The sequence below is a fragment of the Ictalurus furcatus genome, chromosome 5, assembly GCF_023375685.1.
Source record: "Ictalurus furcatus strain D&B chromosome 5, Billie_1.0, whole genome shotgun sequence".
Taxonomy (NCBI): Eukaryota; Metazoa; Chordata; class Actinopteri; order Siluriformes; family Ictaluridae; genus Ictalurus; species Ictalurus furcatus.
Genome location: NC_071259.1, coordinates 29441330 through 29453943, shown reverse-complemented (window position 1 = coordinate 29453943; position 12614 = coordinate 29441330). Strand labels below are relative to the sequence as shown.

At 39.5% G+C, this 12614-nt stretch overlaps 1 protein-coding gene across 1 annotated transcript in view; it reads right to left on the bottom strand.

Moving 5' to 3' along the window:
• Positions 1-6060: 6060 nt before the first annotated feature.
• Positions 6061-12614, bottom strand: part of plxna3 (plexin A3) — a 193602-nt gene continuing 187048 nt past the window's right edge. Inside the window, exons 29-32 of the mRNA XM_053625650.1 lie at positions 11526-11695; positions 11155-11367; positions 9694-9844; positions 6061-7568 (exon numbers count right to left, since the gene is read on the bottom strand). Of these exons, the coding sequence (XP_053481625.1) occupies positions 7473-7568; positions 9694-9844; positions 11155-11367; positions 11526-11695 (630 nt within the window). The 3' untranslated portion in view covers positions 6061-7472. The remainder of the gene's footprint in view (positions 7569-9693; positions 9845-11154; positions 11368-11525; positions 11696-12614) is intronic.

Here is a 12614-nt window from a genome sequence, read left to right as displayed (position 1 = left end):
ATCATTCATTAATAATGAATTAATCTGCAGTGTTTGCATTGTCAGGGTCATGGTGGAACCCGGGAACACTGGGTGTAAGGCGGGAATAGACCCTGGTTGGGACGCCAGCTAATCGCAGGCCACCACACACATATACTCTCATTCGCCAGTTCAAATCCACCTGCCATGTATTTGGACAATAGGAGGAAACTGGAGAACCTGGACAAAAATCACTGGTCCATAGGGAAAGCATGCCAAACTCTGCACAGACAGTAACCTGAGCTCAGAATCGAACCTGGAGCTGTGACGCAGAAACACTACTTTTGTTTTGTGCCACCCCCAAATGCATTATAATATCGAAAAAGTAATGTCATATGAGTGTTTTTTTTTTTTTTAAATCGGTAGTAGTAAAACAACCGTTTTTGACTTGTATAGATATATATTGCCATAAATAAAGAATATCTAATAAAATTGGTAAACCAAGCACATTCATATAATGAATTTGACCTACTGTTCCCATTTCATATGCAGTTACTATTGCATAGTTACTATATTATTACTGATACACCATTTCGCATGTTAATTCACGTCATTTTTAAAACCGCAGCCCACATACGTACCCTGCAATGAACTGGCGTTTCGTCCGGTGTGCATCCCTGCTTCAAGCCCAGTAGATAGACTCTGGATCCACTTTTTCAGGATAAAGCACTTACTGAAGATGAATGAATGAATGAATAAGCTAATATACATATACAGTATAATAGACTACGCATTTACTCTTTTACATTAAACTCTTTATATCTTCACTGAAAACTTCACCACATCAACAATTACACGCATTTTTATTACCCACTTATCCATTTATGTGGAGCTTCTGTCATTACAAGTCCCTGTGAATGAGCTGTTACGATAGAAACGATAACGATGTTAGAATGAGCGCGTTAATATTAACCTGCAGCTGGAATTACGGTCAGAGCTGCTGTTATGGGAAATTAATCAACAACTTCTGACCAATCAGATTTACGAATTCGGCCAAAATAATGCTGAAGTACGTGCTTAACTAACGTGTCTAGAAATGTCAGTTACATCACAATGCTCCTGCAGAGTTGAAGAATCAGAAGGTGTTGATTAGTTTTCTGTAACGACGCATCTGTAACCTAGGTGTTCGAGCTGCACGGCAAAATCCGATCGTTCTGATGTTATTGTTTCTGCAGTAACGGCTTACACGGTACTTCTATGGCAGACGATGTACATCATCTAAACCTTACAATACGCACATTTAAACAATTTGCTGATATTTTTAACAAAGAATGACATGCTGTTTAATCACTGATTTGGTGACGTTTTCTGCAAGGAGACGTTTATGGAAGGAGTCTCCAGTGTCAGAGCCGGAAAGTCTTCAAGTACGAAGATTTTCGCCATTTCCAGTTTTTTTTCCCCAGTAATATGACATATTTGTAGTTTTATTCTTTTCAAATGAGAAAAAAAATGAGAGGTCGGTGAAGGAGTGACTCTTAATAGCCGCTATAATGTGAATGATCACAGGAACGCTGGAACGTTGTGTTTTATTTCTTACTTAACAGAACCTTAATGTAAAGTGTTAAAAGACCAATGCACCTACATTTAACCTTTAAGAGCACTTATTTAGAATTATATTAGGTTCTGAGCACAGCCAGATACACAGCGTTTATATAGACGTATGTAAAAACGTCCATCTCAATGTCATTTTGTTTTGTCTGTGGCACACGCTGAAAAATAAAAACAAAACAAAACGGTATTAACCGTAATAAGCTCCAGGTGTTCAAAAATCTTTTCGCTGTGTCTGTGTACCTGGGCACTTTCTTTAATTTGAGTTAGTTTATTCAGGCACTTAAACTGTCTCCCTCCACACCCCCAGTGACCGCTCATTATCTACCTGTCGTAATGAATAAAGTTGGTAACGGGAGGGTGATTTTAAAGAGGAAGCTTGAACAGGAGCACTTGCAGTGTGTAGAAGTCACTGTGCTGCAATCCTACGACTAAACGCTCCCTGGAGAAAAGTGTTAAGAGTCAATCTCTGCTCCTCTCGTTTCATCACTGCAGGCTTTTAGGAGACACTTTTGGGCCTCTCAAAGTCTCAGGAACACTTGTTTTTAGGTCAGAGGGTCCTTTAACCGTATTAACTGTACATTACTGGTAATCTTTCGAGTTAAACACGCGTCTAAATAGACGCTTTTAATCTAATTCCGTAGGACTATATGTATTTTTGCTCAAAATGATATTCGAGTCGTTACAGTTTCACGGTTAGTCATGGTGTATAATCAGATTCATGTTTTTCAATATTCCAACTCAAATGCATTTCTTTCTAGTACCGTCTACCTGCCCCCCCCCCTCAATATTTTAGTGTTTAGTCGCAACTGTCCCAAAATTTTGCAAAAATCTCCCTCTGGACCCACCTTAATTTCTCTGCACAGGGGATGTGACTACAAAGAAAACCCTTTGTCTGAGTAATCCACTACTGTCACATTGCTACCTCTACTGCCACTCCTAGCATGTTCGTTACTATCCTACACGACTATCAAACACACAGAAGAACCTGCCATTGCTGATCAGAACTAAACCGACCAACTACCTATTTTTTATTTTTTATTTTTTGGCTGAGCAGCACACGATAATTATTAAATTATTTCTTCTTGGCTCAGCACACTGCCTTTCCAAAAGAATTCTTTTGATGTGTATACAAGGATGTGCAAAGAGTCTTTGGTACAAATATTTCATAATAAATTTTTCTTTTAACCCATGGTTGATTGATACTGCTGTGAAACCGTGATATTTTATATATATGTTTTTCCTACTGTACACTAGACGTTCTCACGTGCTAATGCAGCTATTTAGGAGAGAAATAGCTAGCTAGTGTCCACAATCCATTTTGAATCATTTTACTACACCGTTCGGGTGTTTATATATGTAGCTGTATCTCACTCCATTTTACACAGCGAGCTTACTGTGCACATTAAAGTGAGCCATTTAAGATGGTTTCTTTCCTGCCCATGATTATTGCTTTAACATGTTGTTTGCAATTAACATTTAGCATATTTTATATTTATAGTCTGTGTATGTATACAAGAAGTCTTGGTTACTGTGTGTCACTTGCTTTTTAGTCCCCGAGGTCCTTTTGTTTGTTGTAGTGCTCCTAGTTTAGTGCTAAGTGATGCAGTTTCTGATTGTGAAACCACCTTGAATATGTATCGGACTGTATTAATATTAATAAATGTTCTAACATTTTACTTTAAGGTGCCCTTAACTGACATTATTTACCATATTAGTTACCAGAATTAATACACCATAACATTAACAAAGTAACTAATATATGTATTTAACTGAAGTACCCCCCCCCCCACCCCACACACACACACACACACACACACATTGGCACCCTGTCCAGGGTGTACCCCGCCTTTTCCCCCATGCTCCCTGGGATAGGCTCCAGGTTTTCCCACGAGCCTGAAAAAGGATAAGCAGTATAGAAGACGGATGGACACACACACACACACACACACACATTTGGGACCCACACGTTATTTTATCCGATCTCACGTCCGATCTGCACTGGGTTTTCACTGAGCCACTTGTCTTTATTTGAATGAAAACATCAATCTGTTGAGAGAAAATAGTCCTTGCAGATGACAACATATACAAAGAAAACATTCAAGAAATATACAGCATCATCCACATATCTTTTAATTAGCAAAACAGAAAATAAAAGAACACCATGCTTGTCATTTGAGTGTCATCAAGAGTCCGATCTTTCAAAAACCGTTTGCGCGTCGAGTAAAAAAAAGTGCAAATATATACAAAACACTTCATTGCAGCCAGCGTTTGAACAGACTCATTCCTACAATTCCTGTCAACCGACTTTAAAAAAAAACAAAACAAAAACAAATGTAAAAGACTGAAAATTATAAAACAAAAGACGGAACTAAAAAATAATAATTTAAAAGAAACCATTCGGAACCAATAATTATACAAAATATATTTATATATTTATATAGAATTAAGGACTAGGCAAAGCAGTCATTCATTCCTCAGTCAATCAGCCAGTCAGACACAAAGCTACTTCCTCTCCAGACACATTGTTAATGTTAATAAACTCCTTTTATCTTTAGAAACTGTAAACAAGTCTCAACCATATAATTGATTATAACATTTGGGAGAAACAGACAAAACAAAAAAACAACAACAAAAAAAAAAAACGACAAATAAATTAGAATCAAGTCATCTGAGACAAAATATGTGTGTGTGTGTGTTTTTTTTTGTTTTTTTTTATAAACGTCTTTTATAACTAGAACACTGACTGAAATGTAGTTATGGTTCAAAAAACAGACATTTTTCTTCTAGCGATTCTACAGAAAAACACGAATTTTCCCCCCTTACCCACTCCTCTCTTCCTCACGAGTACAGGTGCTTTTTAATAGTATGCGCTTTTATTTTTTTTTCTTCACTTTACACACTTGAAGCATGTTAGAACGGCTGTGCGGCAAAAAACGAAAAGATACGACATCGGATCGTATGGCTAGAGGAGTACTTAACCAGAAACTCTCTATTAAGACAAAGAAAAAAACAAAACAAAGAGAGAAACAAAAACAGAAAATCAATCGCCCTGATGGCCGTTAGTTTTACAGGCAGTGCGTATGCAGAGAAGGAGGCCCTTCCCGACAGTACGTTTGGCTTTTACTCACAGTTCAGGAATTCAGATGTAAACCTTGAGATGTGGTCAATCAAACTGTTCTTGATATATAGATATATTTATTTCTATATATTTCATTTTTTTGGTGTAGATTTATGATTGGTTTTAATTTTACTGAGTGGTTTCTCTGCTGACCCGGCACATTCGTCACTCGAGCATGCAAGTCGTTGCGTCTCCTGTCGCGACAGACCCAGATTCCACACGAGCCGGCCCCGATTTCTCCACTTCTTCCTTCCGCCCCACGAAAAAAAAAAAAAAAAACAACAACAACGAATGTTCAAAAGGATATGACTTAATTATCAGAGCGCCTGCTTTTTAAATGCTAATGAGCTCCAAATTCTGGTACAAAACACCTCGCTCGACAATGTGAAGTCTTAAAAGTGATTCGGAATCACGCTAAGCCAATTTCATGAGAATGTTGGAAATTTTTAACGACTTGTTAAAACTTCTTTTCAACATGGGCTGGAATTAAGATCGGATTGAAATACATTCAAATATGTTTCGATCAGTTACTGGTGTGTAATGAAGCACCAGGATTATGTAAAATCAATAAATGAAGAACTGACGAGCAGCTATGATATGCAGGATTCAGAAACTTTAAAGCATCTGAGGATTCATCCAAATGGAACCAGGAAACCTCAATCATTTAGAGGATTTCATTTCCGCTAAAGGCCATTGAAGCACATACGTTTTTTATTATTATTTATTACCAAAATGTCCTTGTGCATTTACAGTCCAACTGAAAGCATAATTAATAAGCCTGGCTACTTCCAAGGACAACAAAATCCCAACTGACTTCTGCTTTGTTTTGCTTGTGTTACACCCTCCCCCCACCCCCACCAATAGTCTACTTGGATTACTTTGACCTCTCATGACCTTCAAAACGTACACATTATCATGAAAATTCCACACCGCTGCAGAAATCCTCTTGGACTACTTTAAGAAAGCGTTTATGTACGGAAGGTCTCAAGCGCTGGCAAAACGGAGGAAATGATACGCTCAATCAGCAATACTGTACATCGAATAGCGTATCGTACATTCTTGCGTTGGAGAATAATAAATAACACAATAAATTAGAAAGCACAATAAATACTCGAATAAAAAGGGCAGAATTCAGAATCTTGTGGCAAGAAAATTAAAAGAAAAAAAAAAAAAAGCTGGTAATATTTTCCAATTTGCTGCGTCTTCGTTACGACTTCTTCCCAGAGTACCTTGTGGTTTCCTTGAGACGCTAGTGTCACGGTAAAATGAAAAGAGGACAGGTGATTTAAGGCCATGTCGTTTGCAGAATACAGACAGAACTGACGCGCAACGATTGGATTAGCGATAAGTTTCAAAAGGGGTGGAGACGGATATCAGAGACTCGCAATTACCTACAGCTGAATCTCAAATGTCGAGTTAATAAACTGCTAAAATGATCAGAGATAATCAGTGTGACAGTTTTACCTTGTTGTGCTTGGTGTATAGTACGGTTACACGATATACCATTGATTTTCAGAAACGGTGACACAGGATGAAAAAGAAAGAAAAGAAAAGGTTCTCACAACGGGAATTTCGTGGTTTGGAATGGGACGCTGAAATTTCGACTCATGGCTTCCGTTTGAACTCGACTTATTGCTCTTGGATGGATGGATCTATTACGTCAGGATGCCTGTTATCAAAGTACAACACTCGAAAGCCTTTCCCTTCAGGGAAGGACCACAGATCTGAGTTAAAACACTCCAACCCTCACAGTAACACAGTGGTATAATACAAAAAAATTTAAGGAACCGAGGATTGGGTGAGGGAAGGGGTATGGGGTAAGGGGTAGGGGGTTACAATATCAAGGGGAGAAACCCCATTAGAGCAGAAACGGCCAGCTTGAGGCCATGTTCGAGTCGGGGTTCAGGGATAAGTCCGGGCGTAACAGAAAGGCAAGCTCTGAAGGACGCTGATTTGCACTGCTCAGGTCCGTTTGGCCCCAGATTCACGAGAGACGAGGAAAAGAACGAGAGAAAAGGCGCTTTTCGTTGCTCTATGGCGATTTTGTTTGAGACGAGGATGCGGTTCCTGTATTCCATGCCTACTGTTCTCACGTTTTTAGAACTGAGGACTGAATTTTCAGAGATTCCCTTAGACCACCGGGCCTCTCTCAGAGCTTACGAATGTCACTGTTTTCAATTGCATCATTTTGCTTTCGGTTTCTTAATCCCCACCCCCACCCCCCCCATCCCTTCATGGCACTGGCTTTACAATTCAGCACGGCTTCCACGGCAACGGCACGTGTCGCCTTTTCTTATTGGAATGTATCTTAGTGATCCACAGTTGTCCGATTCCAAAAGTTTTTTTTTTTTTTCTTCTTTTTTTTTTTTGGCAGTTTGCCTTTGCATGAGACAGTGAAAGGAAGAGGAAGAGAGAGAGAGAGAGATAAAGAAGGTGAAATAGAAAGAGAGAACCCAAAAGGAGAATAGAGGAAAGATGAAAATTAAAACTTGAGACTGGGAATAACAGATAGTGAGACACAGAGAGAGAACATGGAGAGGAGAGCGGCGGCGTTTGGCTGTGCAGGTTCTGGTCCAGAGTAATAGTGAAATATTGGGCGTCCGTGTGCTGTGGTTGCTTGAGTGTTGATTGTCCAGTGTGTTTAGTCTCTCCTCTTCCCATCACAAGCTAAGGACATTTCAGTGCCGGTCAGTTCCTCAGAGCCTTCCAGCCAACCCCCTCTTCATCCATTCCCTCACACCCTCCCTCCTCTTCTTTCCTCTTCTCTTCCTCTCCTCCTGCTCCATCAGCTACTGCCAGACATCAGGTTAATGGCTTGTTCCAGTTTGTGTCTCAGTTTGTGTTTGCGGCAGTACCCGTCTCTGTCCAGTGCCGTCAAGATCTACATGATGAGAGAGTGAAAGAGAAGCCATTAGCTGATAGACACACACACACACACACACACACACACACACACGTTCTAATTCAATATTCTGTAGTCAGCTTTCTTGTCACGGTCCGTTTGAAAAGGCTGAATGGAACTCAGGATGAATATGAAGCATGATCTCATAAGACATGCACATCAAAATGGACCAAATATTACTGAAATGGAATTTGCAATTCATGGATTTTTGTCTTAAGCAACTTTCTTAAGCAATCTGGACGAATATATAAAACTCAGCTCTGCTTGGCCAATATGGATTTTTTTCCTCTGTGCTCATAATTTACCTTAAAAACCCTTCAACATTGACCTAAACGATATTGATGATTTTGTTGAGTGTTTTTATGCAATTGGTTGATGTATAAATGAAGGTTTTATATGGACATTGGGTTCTATTATCTAAAGGATGTACAATTCATTATGAATCAACTCAATATTTAATAGATGGATAGATAGATCGATAGATGGATGCTGGTTGGATGCATAGATTAGTGGATGGATAGATAAATACATGTACTATGGATAAACTTAAATAATAGGCTATTAATTCCATAGAATACACAAGCCTTGGCCCAGCTGTCCTGATGTGCACAAGTGTGTTCTTCTACAGAAAAACTAGCATTTAACCCATTTCTGGGTTAAAAAGACTATGGGAGCAGGCAGGAAGGAGACCCGCTGTGCTGACCAGACTTTCCTATGTTAAGCTGGCACATACACACAAACATGATTGTGCAGTTACGGTCATAAAAGTTTCATGGATTTGGATGGACAGACAGACAGACAGATATTTGTAAACTGGAAAGGTAGGTATATAGTTTGATGGACATCGACATGGATTGATTGATGGATGGAAGGATGGATGGACAAATGAATGTTCTGACTATTTGAGGGTTGGAGGGATGGATGGATAGATGTATGGAATCACTATTTCAGGGATGGATAGACTGACTATTTGAGGGAGGGATGAATGGATGGACTAAATATTTGAGGGATGGATGGATGTTCGGACCATGTGAGAGATGGATGGATTGGCTGACTATTTAAGAGATGATTGGATGGGCTGACTATTTGAGGGATGGATAGATGGATGGATGGATGGATGAAATATTTGAGGGATTTATGGATGGGCTGACTATTTGAAGGATGGATGGATGGATGGATGAAATATTTGAGGAATTTATGGATGGGCTGACTATTTGAAGGATGGATGGATGAAATATTTGAGGAATTTATGGATGGACTACATATTTGTGGGATGGATGGATGGGCTGACTATTTGAGGGATGGATGGATGGATGGATGAAATATTTGAGGGATTTATGGATGGGCTGACTACTTGATGGATGGATGGATGAATGGATGGATGGATGAATGCACTACATATTTGAGGGATGGACGGATGGGCTGACTACTTGAGGGATGGATGGATGGACTACATATTTGAGGGATGGATGGATGGACTGACTATTTGAGGGATGGATGGATGGACTAAATATTTGAGAAACGGAAGGATGGGCTGACTATTTGAGCGATGGATGGATGGGCTGACTATTTGAGGGATGGATGGATGGATGGACTAAATATCTGAGGGCTCGATAGATGGGCTGACTGTTTGAGGGATGGATGGATGGACTACATATTTGAGGGATGGATGGATGGACTAACTATTTGAGGGATGTATAGATAGATGATGAATGATCTATTTAAGGAATGTATAGATGGACTACTTCAGGACTGAATAGATGGAAGGTTCGATAAATTGATACCTAAATAGATTGTGAAATGCATCTGTAGGTGGATAGTTAAAGCTAACAGAATAAAGACGTCAGTATATCACATATCTCACGCCTAACATATCTCACCAAGCATTCTCATACACTGATCACATGACTCAGTCTTTCTGTTATACAGGAATAAATGTTGATATACAGTATTTATAATCGCTATAATCGCCTCAAAGAAAATAAACATCCAAAACTTCAGAGAGAATTAAAACTGTTAACAGTGAAATGTAATAAAGCAGGTCTGGGACCAGTGTGAAATGGGTGTGAATGGATCCTGTGGGAACAGTGTTTGCTGAACCCACCTCCTCTTTGTACTTGTTGATGTAAAAATAGAGCTCATTGAGCGCGCTCAGTGTGTTGAACTCGCTGCCATGGAGACGGGACTGCTCCACCAGATAGGCGTCCATGTCTTGATCGCTGATACTCGGCATCTTGCTGATGTCTCTGTAGTACCTGTAAACACACACACACAAACACACACACACACACGATCAATGATCTGCTTATTCCTACCAATCAATGTGAATTTGCCAGCATGCCAAAATCAAACACAACCTCACTGCCCCTGCTGATTGTGAGGGTGTTTACAAAGGAACAATGTTCATTCCATAACTATAAGCAGTGGTATGTCTGGTAATCAAAGAATGAATGTGGTGGCCTGGCAAAATCCATTTTTACAATTTGGACATTTTCTACTACAAGATGTTTTGAAAACTACAGGCTTTGCTGGACTGCAATAATTTCTCAAGCACAAGTAAAGTTCTAGCATTTTACAATCTTAAAATACTCCAAAAAGACTGTGGCTCAGGATGGCTTATCATGGACATTTTGACAGCCAGGATGTGATTACAAACTGAATTGATTATACTTATGTCCATTCTGCCATGGCATGAAACATGAGCTATGTAACAACTTGATCGAAGCCTGACATTCATTGGGCAATAAATCATATTTAGCCAGAAAGGTTTTAGACATCGTTATGCATTTGTTAAACAGACTATTTACCAAAAATGATCTTTGCAGAAAGATACCTTGGGCAAGAATATAAAGTAAATATAAACATTTCCAAAAACATTTGTTAGAGGCAGAAAAAACAAACAAACCAATAGCTCATGGCTACTTCCATCATTACTATCGTTCTTCCATCAAAATGTACTAAGGATAACATTTTGTCCAATTCAATTCACACAAATGTAGTCCAACATCCAAAATATGTTTGGTGTCTAAAGTTTTTTTCCACCAGGACTTGCAGCTAACAAGTTAGCTAAACTTCTATTCAACGGTTTAGCGATTTACGATACCTATTAAAACGGCCAAAAGCATATAACAGAATTACAAATGGTAGTAGCAGGTAATTTTGAAATTAGTATCAGTTTCAGGATAGTGTTATGCTATCATAAGTCTCAAGTAGGAGATGTGGCCCAAAGACTGAAGGATGAATTGTACGTTAGAAGTGATCTGGATGATAATACAGTTACATTTGTAATGCACAACACTGCACAAGTGGTACTGCTTATTTAGTGGGCTGGCTTGGAGTTTGCACAAAGCTAAATCGGCTATAAGTTCTCCTCATACAGCAGTTCCAGCTAAAGTAAATTTATTTTTGCCCAAATTACGTCTTTAAATAATTCACTCTTCCTGCAGAAGACTATGAAAAGTGACTCTGGGACAAAAAAATAAATAAAAAATCAAACAAAGCAAAACATTGTTGATGAAGCAGAGGGTTTTAATGATCTGGACCACAATCAAAGTGGGTCTCGTACCTCTCCACCCAGCTCTTGTAATTGGGGATGTCTTTAGCATAAAGCAACTTATTGGACGGCGAGTCTTTGCCTAGACGGTGTTCCGACGTTGAGCACGAGTCCATGAAGGTCTGAGCCACCACTGACAAACACGCATCTGTGATACTGCTCTTATGTATATCGAACACAAACTGTGGATTCTTGATCACGTTCACCCAGAACCGTAAAGGCAAGCTGCAAGAGAGAGAGAGAGCGAGAGATAAGGAAAAGAGTAGAGAAAGTATATATATATATCTATCTTTGTCAGTCTTTGCCTCAAAACCAATGCAAGTAACAAAAAGTGAGATGGGACAGGATTGGAAGCATGTGTGTATGAGTGTGTGGTGGCTCACCAGTTGCTCTTCCAGGTGTGACGCACATCTGGGTCACTGATCTGTCTCTTGTCTGCCTGCTCATCCAGAAAGTCGAACATGTACTTGATGGCCAGAGGGAGGGCGCTGCCACGGTGAGCCGTACTGAACACCGTCTCGAACAAGTCATCCACAAACTTCTGAAGTGTGCCCTGACCATGCAGCAAACATGGCATACGGTTAGAATTTTATGCTCCACTCAACATGCACACTATCTACAATCAGTGTATCAGGCATTATGAGGAGTTCTGTTATCATTACTCTCAGCACAGCTTCTCTGTTATGCCTGCTGAGTGCCTCGAGGAAGACACATTATTCACATATAATGCAGCTTAGTTCAGCATTGTGCGCTGAATACAGCCTATGTACCATAAATACTGCTGCTCGATGCACACAATTCTAAATCTTTATGTCTTTTATGTCCTCTTAATCTAAAATCTGATTTGTGATTAGCTTTAACACTGCTCAGGAATAAATCAGGCCAAGTTTATATACAAGTATCTCAGTTAGCGAGCTTTATGGGCCAGAATGCTTGACTGGAAGTGAGTTTGATAAAACATGCTATGGTTGAGAGAGTGAGAGCCTGTAGTGGTCTGGATTAATGGATGAAAAGACAGATGGATAGATACAAATTGAATAGATGGATGGATATGGGAGAATGGATGGATTGATGTTTAGTTTGATGGATGGAGAATTGGATGGATGGTTGAAGGATAAGAATGGTGGGTTGGTTGGTTGGATGGATGGATAGAGATATGGATTGATGGTTGGTTGGCTGGATGGATAGAGATATGGATTGATGGTTTGTTGGATGGATGGATGGATGGATAGAGATATGGATTGATGGTTGGTTGGATGGATGGATAGAGATATGGATTGATGGTTGGTTGGTTGGTTGGATGGATAGAGATATGGATTGATGGTTGGTTGGATGGATGATAGAGATATGGATTGATGGTTTGTTGGATGGATGGATGATAGAGATATGGATTGATGGTTTGTTGGATGGATGGATGGATGGATAGAGATATGGATTGATGGTTGATTGGATGGATGATAGAAATATGGATT